Here is an 18,858-nt window from a genome sequence, read left to right on the forward strand (position 1 = left end):
ATTTGCTTAGCTTACAAAGGCTGGTGCATGTCCACTTTCCTTTGATGAAGTGGTGAACTAATGAGTAAGTTTGCACTGTTAAAGAGAAGGTCTCAAGCAGTGTAAGATAATATTTTTCTGGGATTCAAGGTTAGGGGCTTGGGAGCCTTTATGCAGCTTAGCTGGGTGTGCCTCTGTTTGTTGGTGGCTGAGTGAAAACACCACTTTGAGGGGTTCACTGTTTGTCACTGGCCAAGTATTGTGAGAGCCAGCCCAGGCTGGAGATTTAAGGGGGCACAGCAGTCCCACAGTTCCAGGTTGTACCCTGGGGGTCTTGTCGCACCCCCACAGCGTAGCTGCATAGGGAAATGGGAAGCAGACACAAACACTGCAAGTCTTGTACATTTCTACACCTTAACCAACTTCTACCATAAAATGAAACCAAGGACAGCCGAATGTGAAACGGAGCAGTATCAAATCAAAAAGAGCACTTACCAGAGCTCCTTTCTGCACTGTGAGCACCAGAGACAGAGTGCTGGGACTGGCTTGAATCCTCCAGGGTTGAGAAGAGGTCCTGACTTGCCTTCATTGCATTGGATGACCCTGCCCCACCTCATCTTCTAATTCCATTTTGTCCTCAGGGTTAAGTGTGCTGGCTGCTGTCTCCAGCCCCCCTGAAGTATCCATGGGGATCTTGGTGCTGGAGGTGGGGTCACCCCCGAAGACGGCATACAGCTCCTTGCAGAAGCAGCAGGTCTCTGGTGCAGCACCAGAGGTCCAGCACCAGGTGGTTTGACTCCCTTGCCTTCTTGTACACCTGCCTCAGCTCCTTGATGTTTATACGTCCCGTTCTGTAGGCCTTTTCCAACATGCCATGAGAAATCTTCCCGTAGCTATTGAAGTTCCTAGGGCTGGAAGGAGCTGGGACCGCACAGCCTGCTCTCCCCACAGACCCAGCAGATCCAACATCTCCGGTGTACTCCAAGCAGGAGCACGTTTGCTGAGCGGAGCCACCACGGTCAGCTGGGAAGATGCAATGTGAGCTCTCCACGCCAAGCAAACAGGAAGCGGAATTTCAAAATTTCCCAGTACTTTAAAGGGGGAGGGGTGAACGTCTGTGTACCTGGCTGCAGGGCAGCCAAGATCGAATTGCTGAGCAGAGTGGTCAGGATGGGCATTGTGAGGCACCTCCTGGAGGCCGTGTACAGTGACATAACCAAGCACAGTGTCTACACTGACACGTTGTCAACCTAACTTTGCCACCAAAAGCTCTACGCCTCTCATCATGGTGGCTTTAGTTTGTCAGCAAAGCAGAAGAGTTAAACTCTTCTGGGGGAGGTTTAGGTTGGATATTAGGAAAAACTTCTTCACTAGGAGGGTGGTGAAACACTGGAATGCGTTACCTAGGGAGGTGGTAGAATCTTCTTCCTTAGAAGTTTTTAAGGTCAGGCTTGACAAAGCCCTGGCTGGGATGATTTAGTTGGGGATTGGTCCTGCTTTGAGCAGGGGGTTGGACTAGATGGCCTCCTGAGGTCCCTTCCAACCCTGATATTCTATGAACTGGCAAGTGGAGCATTGTAGTGTGTACACCACAACTGTTTTATTGATGAAAGCTGACTTTTGTCAACAAAACTCTGTTGTGTAGACAGGGCCTAAGTGGATGTACATATATGATCATGAGCAAATTGCAACTATTCATTAAAAAGAAAAATAAAGCAGTACTAAACATTGAGAGTAACTTCAAGACAACATGAAATCCATTTATACAATTGGCTACTGCTACTCTGTATACATTTCAGATCCTTCATCTGATGAAAAACTGGGAATTCTACAACAGTACTCTGGAAAACAAATTGTGAAACACAAGGGAATGGACACAATTGTGGGCCAATCATTCTAAACTTATTCAATGTCAATTTTTCATTATTATGTCTTAATGATGTGTTATTATGATGTGATTTCTAATTAAAAGTCTTATTAGTCTGCAGAAACCTATTTGAGGCATAAAGACATTAGTACTGTGGAGAGAACAAGAGACCCTAACTATATATAGAAAAAAAATAGCAATTCTTTTTGATGCAAGAGTCAGACAATAATTTTGTTATGTAGGCCTAGTGAGGCCAGAGTACGTAGGAAGATAACATATAATGCCCAGAAACAATTAAGTTCAGCAATGACCCTTAATTATAAGTATAGACACTTAGTACATGGACTGTTTTCTGTAACTGTAAGAAATCTAACTCCTTGAGAGGCAGTAGCTAGGTTGACAGAAGAATATTTCCATCGACCTAGCAGTGTCTATACCAGGCATAGGTTGGCTTAGCTATGTCTCTCAGGGATGTGATTTTTTTCACACCTCTCAGTAACATAGCTAGGTCAACCTATGTTTCAGTTGTGGACCAGGCCTTAGCCCTAATCCTCCACAGACACCTTCCCCTTCCTTACACAGCCTCAGCCCTCCCCACCTACTGGCATCTTTTTTTCCTCTCCCACTGCTCCCTGTTCTCCCTTCGTTCCCAAACGGCACCTTATACATTCTCCTATCAACAGGTGGACACATCTGACCACCACACAATCCATGCATGACATAGTACATCTATTTACTAGACTTTATTTAGAATTGCCTCTTAACTTTCCTACCTTTTCCTCATTTTATCATTCAGTTTTCATAAATCCAGAAAGGGTAAGTTATATAAAATTTTAAAATGATATATTTTTTTCAAAACGGACCGATAGCACACAAAAAAAATCACATATCCAAAAATGATACCAGGGCAGGACACAAGGCAAAAAAAAAAAAGGGGGGTATGGAAACCTGTCAAAAATTATATGATGAGAAAACATATAAAAGTGAGCCCCCACAGTTATTAATAACTGATGGGACAGGAGTTCTTACCCAGCAAAGTCATATTCTCATAGGTCTCCTGCATGACGTCTGTGTAGCGGGTTCTCTGAGGGGGGTCCAGCACAGCCCACTCTTCCTTGGTGAAATGCACAGCCACTTCCTCGAAGGTCACCGGCCCCTGAAAGAGAATAATTCCCCAGTCAGTACCTGCTGCCCCAGTGATAACCGCATTATTTATGGGAGAGCAGGGCCAGTAAAATGGAAGCTCTTGGAGTGGCATGGTAGCAGAGTCCCACCCCCACCATTTTCAGAGCAGCTAGGAGGCACCAGGGTAAGGTGAGAAAGAGAGCCCCTCATCCCACCCAGAGGACAAAGGGAGGCATGGTCTTCACATTTATTACACAGCTACTAGCCAGAGATTGATATAGTAGATGGAGCCCCCAACTCCCTCAAAATAAAGAAACAATATATAACAAATAAAGGAAAGGGGAAGTCGATAGTAAAGAATATAAGTCAGAAGCTTGGAATTATAGAAAATTGAAAAGGGAAGCTAAGGGACACAAGGAGAAATCTAGGGCCAGCAGAGTTAAGGATGATATAAAGAAGATTTTTTTTTAAATTGTACTAGAACAAAACAAATCCTAACAATGGTATTGGTACATTACTAAATGGAACTGGTAGAACTATCAATAATAATGCAGAAGAGGCAAAAGTTTTCAATAAATAGTTCTGTTCTATATTTGGGGGAAAAAATAAAGGATTGTCAGGAATCAGGGCCTGCAAACAGAGTCAGTCTGAAAGCAGGGCCTACAGCAGAACCAGTTTCTGTACAACCTAATGAGTGCAGCTCGCTTGTAACAGATTGCCTAATTGGCTATAGCGTGTGATTGATTGGAAGAGTCAGCAGACCAGCTCTTATGTCCAGCAGCCACAGCAGTCCAGCAACTGCTCAAACCATTCACCAATGGCTGTGGCAACTCCTGCACCTGCTTGTTCCCAGTTCGGCTCCAGCCTTGGACCCAGGCTTGCCCCACTCCAGAGAACCAAGTTCTGACTCCTGACGCCAGCCATGACCCTTGGCTCTGGCACTTGGCCTCTGATCCTGGGTCCCAAGTCCTGGCTACCGATGGCTGCTCCAACCAGTAGGCCTGACTGCCTACATTAGCTTCTGCTAGCCATGGCTCCCCATCACTACTGTCTTCCCCAAGCCCATCTAAGTTGATTAGGTCTGGCCTTCCCTCTGAACTGGAGAAGAACTGATACTGTGCACCAGACTTCTGCCTATACTGCGTGGGACCAGGATACTTTGCATCAAGCTGCCCCACCGAGGTCTGATCTACACCCACGTTGGGAAATGCCAAGCCCCAGCCCCAACAGGGAAGTCTGGGCTTGGCTGGGTCCTTCCCCTCTCCCCACAGCCCACACCAATACTTGTCTGCCTGTATCCTGGTGGTGGCCAATCAGTGCTCTCTGTCTCTGGCATGTTGCGATGCCCGACCCCAACTGGGAAGCGCTGTTGGACTTGGTCAATTTTATGGACTTTATGGATGTGGAATTATCCCATATTAGACCCCCCCTAAGCCTCCCAGTGCAAGGATTCCCCAAACTAGTCGAGTCCATACCTGGGTCACTCTTTTCATCACACCAGATGGCTCCCTTTGAGCAACTACTTTTTGAAGCAAACAAGAAACCTTCTAGTTTGGGCTCATTCATGCACCACATTTACCAGTTGTCCTTGGCTCATTGCCCGTGACCTGCACAGCTGCTGGCTGTAAGGCGTGATACCCTTTGACTCCCTGCCTTGCCTACAATCCTGTTTCTCAAGGTCGAACCCAAGACCAGAAACTTGCTGCAGCTTATGCAGCCCTGTAGAGAATTCAGAGACACAAAGAGAAGATTCATAGGTGACCTTGGTAAACCCTATACAAACTTAAGAACGGCCATACTGGGTCAGACCAAAGGTCCATCTAGCCCAGTATCCTGTCCTCTGACAGTGGCCAATGCCAGGTGCCCCAGAAGGAACTAACAAAACAGGTAATCATCCCCTGTTGCCCACTCCCAGCTTCTGGCAAACAAAAGCAAGGGATACCATCTCTGCCCATCCTGGCTAATAGAAATTGATGGACCTATCCTCCATGAATTTATCTAGTACTTTTTTAAACCCAGTTATAGTCTTGGCCTTCAGCATCCTCTGACAAAGAGTTCCACAAGGTTGACTGTGCACTGTGTGAAGACCCACAACCTCCTCAATTGTGCCATATCAACTCTATCCCGATGCATTTCAGAAAAAGAGACCCAACACCCGACCACTTCATCTACCTTCAGTCAGAAGTAGAGTTTCCCTTCACATGCATTTACTCCCTCTCTGAACCCAAATTACAAGCACTCCAGAACCATCTTGAGGAAAGCTGGCAGAAGGAATTCATTCACATGCCCTGTGGGGGCACCATTCTTCTTTGTGGTGCAGAAAGATGGCTTCCTCGGGCCTTCTGTGGACTCCTGAGAGTTGCACAAGATTGCAGCCTGAAAACTCTATCCCTTACTGCTTATTAATGAGCTGTTCAAGACTCTGCTCTGCCAGGATCTTCACAAAGTTGGACCTCCTTGGAGTTTATAACCTGGTGAGGATCCGAGAAGGAGATTAATGGGAGACCTTCTTCTGTACCCGGTATGGCCACTTCAAGTATTTGGTCATGCTTTTGGGTTGTGCAATGCCCTGGGAACCTCCCATCGTTTAATAAATTACATCTTTAGGGACATGCTGGCCCAGATTACCATCTTTTACCTGTACAACATCTTCATTTGCTCCAAAAGTCAGGACCAACACAATGATCACGTGTTCGGTCTTGGAGAGTCTACACTTAAACCAACCACCTCTACTCAAAGCTTGAGAAATGCAAGTTTAATAAAGACATAGGGAAATTTCTGAGATAGACGGTCACACCTGAGGGACTCACCAGGGACCCACCTAAGACTGGCAGTATCTGACTGGGCTGCACCCAAGGATGTACAAGGGTGCAACAATTCTTGGGGTTTGTCAGTTTCTACAGGCAATTTATTAAAAGATTCTCTAGCCTGGTTTCACCCAGAAAAAGGGAGCCCAATTTTGCCTAGTCCACAGAGAATCAGTCAGCCCTTGATTGACCGACGAGTGCATCAGTTATCCTGATTCATTCAGATCCCACTAAACCATTTACCAAGGACAATGCCTCAAACTTTGCCATTGGTGCAGTGTTATCTCAACATGCAGCCCCCACCCCCGACAACCAAATCCACTTTGTGCTTCTTAATCTTGGAAGCTAACTGCCACGGAGAACAATTACAATATTTGGGGAAGGAGATACCATCTTAAAAGGTGGCTTTCAAGGAGTGGTACCGCCTCCTAGCAGGAACCCAATTCCTAGTCCAAGTCCTGATGATCAATAAGAACTTGGAATACCTAGGGACTGCTACATGAGTTTGAAGAAGAGGGACCAGCAGATCCCACTTTGATTCTCACTTAAATTTTGTTGTAACCTCTCACCCGGGAATGAGAAATGGGAAGGCAGATGTCCTGCCTGAAAAGTTGAGTCTCTTGCACTTGAGGAAGAGCACTCTATCACCGTGCTGAAGGTATCCAGCTCTGTCAACAGGACTATTGTCAGCTGTGTGATGTCTTCCATCCACTACCTGATCCCCAATGACCCATTCCCGACCCAGACCCTGAATGATGCGGGTACCCAACCCAACATGAATCAGAGTTTCAACTACAGAATGGCTTCCCCTATTGCCTGGCTAGGTGGAAGGATAGACTAAGTGGGCCTTGGGAAACCTGGCTAAAGCAGAGGCAGGAGTCCCAGCTGGAAATGGGGGTGTGGGATCTGCAGCTTGGGCTACATAACCAGGGTAGCATGCAACCCTCCAGTAAGCTCCTGCCTGGGATCTATGTACACAGCCGCACAAGGCAGGAGAGAGCAGGTATTAACTTCTTACATGCTCATGGCTTCTTCGGTGCCAGCTAATGGGTGTGGACAGGAATGGGAGAGTGAGCTGGAAATGTTGGAGGGAGGGGTAGGGGAGAAAGATAGAGGTGCACCAGTCTCCTCTTGTATATGGAGAGTTATGTAACCACAGTGCACCGGGTGCTCCTATGCCTGCTCCTAGCCTTACTCCAGCCTTGAACCTGCCTTGTTCCCAGTTTTGCTCCTCTCCTACTTCCCAACTCCCGCTCTGACCCTCCTGATTCCTGACTTCGGCTCTGACCACTGACTCCACTTCCTGGCTCCCGAATCCTGCTCCAACCACTAGGACTGACCCCCCCCCCCCCCAGCCTGGTCATGACATGATGTCATAAAGCTGTCAAGATTTTGGGCCGCAGGGCATGCCTGAAATGTCTCTCACTAGTCCCGTTAGCAAACAGACACTGCAAGCATTTCAAAACACCAACATTATTCCCAGTGCACCTTAACAAATGTAGGGACAACGGGAGAAACAGTTAAGAATCACATGGCCACTTTTCAGAGTAGCAGCCGTGTTAGTCTGTATCCACAAAAAGAAAAGGAGGACTTGTGGCACCTTAGAGACTAACAAATTTATTTGAGCATAAGCTTTCGTGAGCTACAGCTCCCTTCATCGGATGCATACTGTGGAAAATACAGTGGGGAGATTTATATACATAGAGAACAGGAAACAATGGGTGTTACCATACACACTGTAAGGAGAGTGATCGGGTAAGGTGAGCTATTACCAGCAGGAGAGCAGGAGGGAAAAAACCTTTTGTAGTGATAATCAAGGTGGGTCATTTTCAGCAGTTGACAAGAATGTGTGAGGAACTGGGGGGGGAGGGGGATAAACATGGGGAAATAGTTTTACTTTGTGTAATGACCCCTCCACTCCCAGTCTCTATTCAAGCCTAAGTTAATTGGATCCAGTTTGCAAATTAATTCCAATTCAGCAGTCTCTCGTTGGAGTCTGTTTTTGAAGTTTTTTTGTTGAAGAATTGCCACTTTTAAAGGTCTGTAATCGAGTGACCAGAGAGATTGAAGTGTTCTCCGACTGGTTTTTGAATGTTATAATTCTTGACATCTGATTTGTGTCCATTTATTCTTTTACGTAGAGACTGTTGGGTTTGGCCAATGTACATGGCAGAGGGGCATTGCTGGCACATGATGGCATAGATCACACTGGTGGATGTGCAGGTGAACGAGCCTCTGATAGTGTGGCTGATGTTATTAGGCCCTGTGATGGTGTCCCCTGAATAGATATGTGGGCACAGTTGGCAACGGGCTTTGTTGCAAGGATAGGTTCCTGGGTTAGTGGTTCTGTTGTGTGGTGTGTGGTTGTTGGTGAGTATTTGCTTCAGGTTGGGGGGCTGTCTGTAAGCAAGGACTGGCCTGTCTCCCAAGATCTGTGAGAGTGTTGGGTCGTCCTTCAGGATAGGTTGTAGATCCTTAATAATGCATTGGAGGGGTTTTAGTTGGGGGCTGAAGGTGACGGCTGGTGGCGTTCTGTTATTTTCTTTGTTGGGCCTGTCCTGGAGTAGGTGACTTCTGGGAACTCTTCTGGCTCTATCAATCTGTTTCGTCACTTCTGCAGGTGGGTATTGTAGTTGTAAGAAAGCTTGACAGAGATCTTGTAGGTGTTTGTCTCTGTCTGAGGGGTTGGAGCAAATGCGGTTGTATCGCAGAGCTTGGCTGTAGACAATGGGTCGTGTGGTGTGGTCAGGGTGAAAGCTGGAGGCATGTAGGTAGGAATAGTGGTCAGTAGGTTTCCGGTATAGGGTGGTGTTTATGTGACCATCGCTTATTAGCACTGTAGTGTCCAGGAAGTGGATCTCTTGTGTGGCCACTGTGTCCCTCAGGGGAAAGACTGCTGGATTGGGTCAATTCCCCTGCGACCCACTACTGACACAATTCAGTGCAGACATGATGCAGATTGGCACCTCAAGGTGCACAGACCCCTCTTTCCTTTGATCATACCCACGCGGTGGGGATGACGACCTCAAATCCAGGTCTCCTCATATCACAGTCACGGTTCTGTGACACTCCTCAAATGAATGCCCAGATTTCATTATCTCACAACTCTACCAAGCTGCTCCAACTAACCCCTCTACCTTTCTGTGCAGCCACACCTCACACTGTTGAGTGGAGCTGGAGTGCAGGCAGAGAACGCCCCGTGGCTGTTGCCAGCTCCAGGGGGCAGAGTTAAGGTTACATAAGTGTGTACCAGAGCTCCGTATTTCCTAGTTTTGAGAGGTCTGAGTTTTGCTGAACTCGACCTTCTAGAAAGGCCCAAGGTACCACTGGGGAACCTTACCTCTGCATTAATGAAGGTGTCAGTGAACAGATGAATGTTCTGTAACTAAGCAGGAACGGATGGATTCCCACTCCCATCTGCCATTCACACAGGCAGCAAAGCCCTGGACAAGGCAATTGTCACAGGCAAAGGAACAGGAATGGAGCCGGGAGGTTCCCTGGCAAGCGGGGCCAGAGCAGCAGGAGATGACCGGCAGGTGGTAGTTGGAATAGAACAGAATTGGGTCATGGTAGGGGGGACAGCAGCTGGGACTTGGGTTACTTGGGGCTGGGCAGCATCCAGGGGGGACACCTGCTCCTCCCTTCCCCTCCTGTGCCCCTTCCATGCCCTGTTCCTGGTACAGAATAGCCCCACCCCACCCCACCCCACCCCAGAGGCAGACGTGGCTCTCACAAGCTTCACACACTAGCTCTCTTCCCACTGGGGAAATGACTCAGGGCAAAAACAAAATTTCCTACCTACTCCTGGACAAACTGCTGCAGATAAAATGGGTGGGCAAACGCCCCAAATGCGAGGGGATCTTAAATTGGCATTGGAGAACTGGAAAGAAAATGGGGCAATAATCAGAGGAGGGGAATCGAGAAATGGTCAATCATTTGGCCCGGCTGGGGAGCAGCAGCGGTTCGGCCCGTGTTCCCAGATCCCAGTGGAGCGAGCAGCAGTGCGTCTTTGAAAAGCACTCGCGCCCATTGCGAATAGCCCCTCCCCAGCCTGTCTCTGACCCCCATGGGTCTGTGAATGCTCCCACTGCTGCCATTGCGGGCTCACATGGGAAGGGTTCAAAGGGGAAAGGAAAGAGAAACGGGCAAAGGCAGGAAGAGAAATAAATAGGCTGTCATAAACATACAGCTAAGGGTAGCATAAAATCCCTTTTTATCCTGTAAAGGGTTAAGAAGCTCAGATAACTTGGTTGGCACCTGACCCAAAGGACCAATAAGGGGAGAAGATACCTTCAAATCCATGGGGGAAGGTTTTTTGTCTGTGTCTCTCGGAGCCAGCCAGGAAACAGGGCAGGGAAAAATACATCTCCCTAAGCTATATCTGAACTAAGCATCTAGCCTTGCAGAAATAGTAAGTAATAGGAAAGAAATGCGTTCGGTTATCTTTTGTTTTAGCTTGTGAATTTTCCCTGTGCTAAGAGGGAGGTTTATCCCTGTTTTTGTAACTTTAAGTTTTGCCTCGGGGGAAATCCTCTGTGTTTTTGAGTCTTTCGTTATTCTGTAAAGTATGTACCATCCTGATTTTACGAGGTGATTCTTTTACCTTTTCTTTAATTAACGTGCTGTTTCTTTTAAGAACCTGACTGAGTTCTCTATTATCCTAAGACCCAGGGGTTTCGGTCTGTGCTCACTTTGTAACCAATGGGTTAGGATATTACTCTCAAGCCTCCCCAGGAAAGGGGGTGTAAGGGCTTGGGGAGATATTTTGGGAGGAATAGGAACTCCAAGTGATCCTGTCCCTGATTCTTTGTTAAATCACTTGGTGGTGGCAGCATATCCTCCAAGGGCAAAGAGTTTGTGCCTTGGGGAAGTTTCTACCTAAGCTGGTAGAAATAAGCTTAGGGGGTCTTTCATGCAGGTCCCCACATCTGTACCCTAGAGTTCAGAGTGGGGAGGGAACCCTGACATAGGCAAAGGGGTTATACCCTCCCAGACTCTCCACTGCATCGCCCCACGGCAGATCACAGCCATGCTTGGATATGGACCAGCCATGAAGGGGAGACAGAGCTCCGGGCTCCAGGCCAAATATTTTTCAAGCCCCCGAGGAAACTGCATTTCCCATCTGCCCCAGGCTATGGGAGTGCTGTGCGAGGGGACACTGCGTTCCTCTCACAGCAGCCAGGGGAGGGAGCAGCCAACTCCCGAGGGCCCTTCCCCACCTCTTGGCTCTGTCTGGAGACTGGGTGTGGGGTCGGGACAGGGAATGGGCCATAGAAGTGCGAGTTCCTGGTCTGTCCCTGTCTCTCTCTTGGGGGAGGAGAAGCAGCTCTGCGGCAGGGACTCTGCCTCCTCTGTGCCCCATGGCAGGGGGCTCTGGTAGCACCAAGTGGGGCAGAGGGGCTGCAGCCATCACTGCAAGGAAAGGCAAGTGACAGGGATGAGGGTGGGAGTTGTGCTGGGGTTCGACGCGTGGAACTCACCTCCCCAACCTGGAATTTCACCTGCACAGCCCAGTGACTCGGGATTTACCCCGTGAAGTGCATTTCACTCTGGGTGACTGCAAGTCAGCCACGGAAAGCTCCTTGTGCCTTAGGGTCCCCGCCGGCCAAAGGAGGTTAGTCATATTCCCTCCCTGGACTCCTGGGGCTGGCCAGGGTCCATGAGTGTGTTCTGGGAATCGTCAGATGAGAGTTCGTTAAGAACTATGACATTGGCTCGTTTACTATTAAATCCCCAGAGACCCACCAATCCCTGCCTTCCCTTTGCTGGGCTTTCACGACCTAAGGGACTCAGCTGCAGACCTTGCAGAGAGCACCTGCCCCTCCCCACTTCCCAGGACTTTTTAAACAGGACAGGGGGAAATGCAAATACTAGGGGCCAAATTGTGGAAGCTGCTGATCAACCTCAAGTTAAAAGAAAGTCCAGGCTCCGTCTCTCCCAGGACCTGGCCCTACGTGCAAAATAACAGACCCACGCCTGAAATCTGAAAGGGACACTTTAGATCAGACAGAATTTTATTTATCGACTCATTTCAGGGAATTAACAATAAAAGGAACAACCCCACCCCAAGGGGAAAGATCGCCTGTGTCTTTACAAATAACTTTAATCGAGTGTGGGATCCCACATGTTAAAATGCTTTGATCCTAACACTGCAGCTATGGCCTGGTGTCACTAGAGGGCACAGGTAAGGTTGTTGGGGTGTCTTATGTGGGTATTTTGATTCCCTAGCATGTTGGGATTGCTTTTAAGTAAACTTGGCAGAATTTTATTTTTTAAAAAATCATTTTGACAGAGATTGGAGTTTATTGAAGCCTTTCCAGTTGTATGGATTTAAATGTTCCCAGTTGTGGGGAATTTGGGCAGGGGGTGGAGCTGGACAATTTCCATATATTTCATAGAATATCAGGATTGGAAGGGACCTCAGGAGGTCATCTAGTCCAACCCTCTGCTCAAAGCAGGACCAGTCCCCAATTTTTGCCCCACATCCCTAAAGGGCCCCCTCAAGGATTGAACTCACAACCCTGGGTTTAGCAGGCCAATGCGCAAACCACTGAGCTCTCCCTCCCCCCAAAAGATTCAAGTTACAGTTTTATAACTGCTCAGATACAAACCGTCAACAAATGTACAAAAGTAAATATCATTAAATCAATCTAAGACCTTCTCAAACAGCATTTTCCCCTTACTTTGCCTCTCGGTAACTTTAGATTATTATAATCAAAATGGGCTTTTTTTTTGTGTGCGTTCAGCGAAATCAACATTAGCCGCTACTGACTGATTACAAATCCTTTTGAAGTATCGCCTTAATTCTTGAATGTGATGCTTGGTGAAAGGAGTGGGATTTAACAGGTTAGAACGGGGGTGGGGGGATGGAGGCTGGGAGCCAGGACTCCTGGGTTCTAGGTCAGGGCAGTTGGATAGTAACTGAGCAGGGTCTACTTTCCCAGCCCTAGAGTGGGTCGCACATCAGGCAGTGATGTGGTTAAGGCATTTCTAAGGTCCTGTGTTCTCTCCCAGCTCCGACGCAGCCTGTGGGAATTTCAGCAAGTCCCTTACTCACTTTGTGCCTCGGTTTCCCCATCAGTAACCTGTAACTTTTCTCACAGCAGGGAGGAGGGCAGGGATCTCTGCCATGGTGCATATTCTGGCCTGCTAGAAGGAATATTAGCATCTGCATTGACAAGGAAAATAAAAGGGACGGCTACACTCCTGCTTCAGGTCACAAACTGATCTTGGGCTGGCATGCCAGGGGAAAATTCCCACATAATACTGTATGATAAGGGTCCGTGCGCAGTGGGTGGGGGAAGGGTTACAGTCTCCTTGGCTGTTTCTGGCACTGGCTTCTCTCAGAGAGAGGGTATCAGCCTGGATGGACCCCCGAGTCTGATCAGAGAAGGTGAGTGAGGGCCATTTATCGCCCTGCAACCTCCAGTATGAAGAATGGCTCAGGCAACAGGTTCCCTCCAAAACAGAGAAAAGGCTGCCATTAAAAACAACCTGGGGAACGCTCCACACCTGAGAGGTTTCAGAGGAGCAGCCGTGTTAGTCTGTATCCGCAAAAAGAAAAGGAGGACTTGTGGCACCTTAGAGACTGATTTATTTGAGCATGAGCTTTCGTGAGCTACAGCTCACTTCCTCGGAGAGGCCTTTTTCAAATCAATCTTTGATCACTGCATGGGACACAGTAAAATCTGAAATTTCAAGTCTGGGTTTAGTGATTAATAAAAAAGGAGACAAATATAAGGAATTTGAGATCCTTTGTCACCAATTTCACGAAAGTGGCAACATCAGAGGAATTTTGGACCAATACTTGATACAAGGGAAAGGGGTAAAATGTGAGCAGATTTCACATACATTTTTTGGTAAGTCGAGAGAAAAGAGGCAAAACTTGCAATGATTTTATATCACTCCACAGTCAAGAATCGGATCAAAGGGCAACATTTGAGCTTTGATGTGAACATCCAATAATTAGTTGGGACATCTGGGGGATAACGGATCAGACCTGGATCACTAGAGAGAAAATGGGGGGAGATTTTCAAGCATAGAATCAAAGAACCATAGAATATCAGGGTTGGAAGGGACCTCAGGAGGTATCTAGTCCAACCCCCTGCTCAAAGCAGGACCAATCTCCAACTAAATCATCCCAGCCAGGGCTTTGTCAAGCCTGACCTTAAAAACCTCTAAGGAAGGAGATTCCACCACCTCCCTAGGTAACGCATTCCAGTGTTTCACCACCCTCTTAGTGAAAAAGTTTTTCCTAATATCCAACCTAGACCTCCCCCACTGCAACTTGAGACCATGACTCCTCGTCCTGTCCTCTTCCGCCACTGAGACCGGTCTAGCTCCATCCTCTCTGGAACCCCCTCTCAGGTAGCTGGAAGCATGACGATCAGTATTTCAGAAAGGAGGAGAGAAGGGGGCAAAAGCCCCATCTTTGCTAAGATAAGAGAAGCTCTGCGGGGACTTTGCATCGACAGTCAGTGATAGGAGGGGAAAGTGGGGAAGCCGGAGGGGGGGGGTTACACAGCCAGGTTCAATACACAACAGGAAGCGACGACCCCTCCCACCCCCCCCACACACACACTTTTGCCGGACAGTCAGGAGGCAGCGGGGGGGGGGGGCAGTCATTTGGCTTTCCCAGGGGAAGGGAGACAGGTGGTTCCGGGCAGGGGGTCTAGCAGATGGGGACCCCCCCCACACACACACACACACATCTGACCTGATTTTCAATGGACATTTGGAGAATCAGCTTGAAAAAGGGGCAAAATCCGGGGAGGGGACTAAATTACACGTCAATATTGAGAGAAAAGGGGGAAGCTCCCCCCCCCCCCCCGCAAAGGTCTCCCTCACTGACCTGCAGCCTCTGGCTCAGGTCCCAGCTGGAGAAAGTCCCCCGGCCGGGCAGGGAGGGGTTAATGAGGGCCCCCCCCCCCCCGCACAGAGCAGCCCGGGTCTCCGCAGCGCCTGGGATTTTCCCACGCCCCGGAGCTGCCTCGGGTCCGGTCTCTGGGCTTTGTTCTCCCAGCCTGGTTCCTTCCTGCCGGCTCCCCCCGCTCCCAGCCCCTTCCTGTGTCCTGCAAACACCCACCCGGGCTGCAGCGTGGCTGGGGCTCCCCCCTCTGTCCCCCGCGGTGCCTGCCAGCCCCAGAGCCCCTGCACCGACTGTCCCTCCTTTCTCCGGCTAGGGGAGAGCGGGTGCCCCCGGGGACAGGCCCGCAGGGGGGCCAGATGTCCCGATTTTATAGGTACAGTCCCCATATTTGGGGCTTTTCCTATATAGGCTCCTATTACCCCCCCCAGGCCCTGTCCCGATTTTTCACCCTTGCTGTCCGGTCACCCTACAAGTCTCTGCCAGAGGGGGAGGGAAGAGGGGAAAGGGCTGGAAAGACAGAGGGCGGCGAAGGGGACATAAGTGGGGAGAGAGTTTTCCCAGCTCCTTTCCCTGCCTCCCCCGGCTGATTCCTCCTGAGCGCCGGGAAAATCCCCCAGTGTCTAGCAAGTCACAGATCACAGAAGATCAGGGTTGGAAGGGAGCTCAGGAGGTCATCTCGCCCAACCCCCTGCTCAAAGCAGGACCGATCCCCAACTAAATCATCCCAGCCAGGGCTTTGTCAAGCCGGGCCTTAAAAACCTCTAAGGAAGGAGATTCCACCACCTCCCTGGGGAACCCATTCCAGTGCTTCACCACCCTCCTAGTGAAATAGTATTTGCTAATATCCAAGGGAACCCACCCAGGTGTCTCCTTCATGCCAGTGACCAGCCTGGCGGAGAACGGCAGAAACTCATTGCTGCTGTCCCTCCCCGCCCTGCCCCTTTGTTTCTCCTAGGATTGGGTCGTGGCGGCAGTTAGTCTGTCTGCTTCCAAGGGCCGGAACCGTGTCACTGAACTACCCGGGAAACTCACACGCTCCTGGGCGCTGTTCGGATAACAACCGAAGACACCATTAGTAGTCTATTGCCATTGTGCTCTCGGATCGTATGACCCTCCTGGAGCCAGCGGGGCCGTGCTGCTGAGCGAGAGATGGCCTTTGTCCTGCAGCTCCGCGGCTTCCCGGGGGAGGAGAAATCTGTGCACAGACTCTGGGCAAACTCGAAGTGTGATTTGCTTTCTTTACACAAACATGCCAGCCCTGGAACAGAGGCAAACACAGCACACGGACCCCCCACCCCCTTCCAGAAATAGCTCACAGCAGTGCCGGGGTCCCAGGAAGCTACTCCGGGCCAGGAATTGCCCCTGAACACAGAGAATGAAGCCGAGCGAACTCTGAGGCCTGCCACAGCTTCCTTCCCAGGACAGCTGCATCCCCGACCTCACTGCACTGAGCCTGCCTGCCACAGTGACGGAGCCTGAGCCCAGAGGCCGAGGCACAGAACGGGCCCGCCTTGCCAAGAGTAATGCAAATAACCTTTTAAAAGGTAATCAATTAAAAAGGAGCAAGTGGATATTTACAATGGGTCACCAGGAAGGGAGATTTCAGAGGAGCAGCCGTGTTAGTCTGTATCCGCAAAAAGAACAGGAGGAGGGATAGCTCAGTGGTTTGAGCATTGGCCTGCTAAACCCAGGGTTGTGAGTTCAATCCTTGAGGGGGCCATTTAGGGATCTGGGGCAAAAATTGGGGATTGGCCCTGCTTTGAGCAGGGGGTTGGACTAGATGACCTCCTGAGGTCCCTTTCAACCCTGCTATTCTATGATTCACCTTAGAGACTAACCGATTTATTTGAGCGTAAGCTTTCGTGAGCCACAGCCCACTTCATCGGATGCACGCGGTGGAAGGGAGAGTCATTCAGGGAATCCCAGCAGCAGCGAAGACAAATTTGCGAACTGCTAGGAAACTTTAGGCAGTCGTATCAATTGATCAGGGATTCTTTGTTTCTGAGGAGGGGGTTTTTTTTTAAAGTATTTCACTGAACCAAATCTCCGACAGCCCCTCGGTCGGTGACAGCAGGCAGAGAGGAGCTGCAGTGACGAGGGCCTTTAAGTCCCCAGCCCTGGGAAGCCCGCGCTGTCCCCCAGACTGGGGTCTCAGTCCACGGGGGTAACTGTTCCCCCCTTCTGCCCCGGCCTGGGCCGGGGTTTTACCCTCTGCAAGCGCCTCGCCCCTGGGCTCAGCTCCAGCGCCTCCCTGATTTTGCCCCTCTCCAGGCTCAGTGCAGCCTAAGGGGCAAATTAAGCAGTTTTCACCCTGCAGCCGGGAGAACAGAGCCCAGAGCCTGGACACGGGGCAGCTCCTGGCCCAGACCAGAGGCTGCGGCTGCTGGCTCCCTGTGATCCGGGAGCCCCGGCAGGAGCAGCTGATGCTCCCCGGGCTTTGTGCTGGGGGCGGGGGGGCATCATTAGCCCTTCCGTGCCCGGCCGGGGGGTTTCTCCACCCGGGAGCAGCCCCCGGCTCTGCCCGCACCAGCCCCCGTGCCGGAGCCCCCTGGTGAGTGAGAGACCGTGGGGGGTGGGGGGGGGCTGCTGGGGGGCAGGAAAGTGACTCTCTGCCCCAGGGAACCGGGGAGAAGCCCCGGAGCTGCCTCAGCCCCACTAGATCTGCCGCCAGGATCTGCCCCCCGGCACGGCTGGGATTCGGGGGGCCAGCGGGGGGTTCCCCTTTGGTGTAGGGGGAGGTGGGGGTGTCAGGAGGGGGGAAGCCGGAGTTGCAAGGGGGGGGAGGTCAGTGGGACAGGTGGGGATTGAACTGTCTCTGTGCAGCCAGGAAATTCCAGGGGTGGGGTGGGGGTGCGGGGGTTTGTGTGTGGTGGGGTGCCTGTGAGAGAGCTCACTGCATCCTTTCCCTGTTTGTGCCACTTCCCTTTCATACAGTGATACAAATTCTCTCTAGCTCTTCCCCTTTGCTCTCTCCTGATCCCCTATGGCTACAAAATCCATACAGATTTCTCCCCTTTCCTCTCAAATGATCACATCTCTAGTTTCCTCTGATTTTGCCCCTGTTCCCGCCATAAGTCTCAAATGTCAATTTTTAAAGCTCCTCAGATTTGGGGGGGGGTTCCCCACCGTTTTATCTGCAGCCATTTTTTTTTCTTATTGAGGTGGGAAGTGATTACCCTGAGTCATCCCCCAAAATATGACTGCCTCTGTGGTGGGGATGGGATGGCCATTTTCTGCCAGCAACAACTCTCATAAAATCCCACAGATTTTCCACTCTCCTCTATAATTAATTTGCAAAAATGAATGCAAAATTCCTCAGGTTCCCAGGCCTTTCCTCTTTCCTTTCTGGACATTGATCTCAAATCTCAGGTGTTCCCTCTTTGTGTTTTCACCAAATGTCCATTAAAAATCCTCTCAAGTTTGGGGCGGGAAGGGACGTTATATGATTAAAATACATCATGTAGGGTGTCAATGGGAAAGTTATGAATTGCTGAATATAATTATGAGATTTGTTTGCACGTATCATTTTTGTATTTGAAGTTATAAATATTAACCATGTACCCGTATTTCAAATGTTTGCGCCTGGGGTAACACCCTCAAGGTATTTAGCCAGCATGTTGATGGGCCATCAAAGAACACTTAACTCACAATGGACCACAGGCTTCTTCCATGTAGTGGAAGCTTCTTTCTTGTGAACTTTCTAGCTAGGGTATGGGCAATGGCCTCTATGACTCAGCAAAGCATGCATGCAGCTAAACCATGTGACCCTAAACTTGATCCTGTTAGATTTATATTTCAGCAAACTTTCCTGCTCTGATCTCTGCACTATGGACTTCTACTAATGGGAGCATTCTAACCAAGGGGCTGAGCCAGCAATTTATGCCATTATTACTTCAAACCTGATCCAAAAACTTTGCAATTATTGTATGAATTTGATTCCTTTAACCAATTTTAACACTCACCTTTCTTTCTTTCTCTTATAAATAGACATTTAGATATTAGATACTAAATCACTGGCAACAGCGTGATTATTGGGTAAGATTTGAGTTCTGTGTTAACCTAGGTACATGGCTGGTCCTTTGGGTTCAGAAGAACCCTTTACTTGATTAAATTGGTCTTAAATATCCACTCATTAAGTCTAGTATCTGGGTGTTGAATCCAGGACTGGAATGCCTAAGGAGGCTGCAATTCTGACTTCTTGTTACCCAGTG

At 49.5% G+C, this 18,858-nt stretch overlaps 1 protein-coding gene across 1 annotated transcript in view; it reads right to left on the bottom strand.

Moving 5' to 3' along the window:
- LOC311514112 (uncharacterized protein) overlaps positions 1-14,789 on the bottom strand; it is a 36,296-nt gene extending 21,507 nt beyond the window's left edge. The window contains exons 1-2 of the mRNA XM_084616502.1: positions 14,630-14,789; positions 2,876-3,002 (exon numbers count right to left, since the gene is read on the bottom strand). Coding sequence (XP_084472628.1) covers positions 2,876-2,909 — 34 coding nt within the window. The 5' untranslated portion in view covers positions 2,910-3,002; positions 14,630-14,789. The remainder of the gene's footprint in view (positions 1-2,875; positions 3,003-14,629) is intronic.
- Between the last annotated feature and the right edge of the window lie 4,069 nt (positions 14,790-18,858).

The sequence above is a fragment of the Lepidochelys olivacea genome (genome assembly GCF_965140295.1).
Source record: "Lepidochelys olivacea isolate rLepOli2 genome assembly, chromosome: 28".
Lineage (NCBI taxonomy): Eukaryota > Metazoa > Chordata > Testudines > Cheloniidae > Lepidochelys > Lepidochelys olivacea.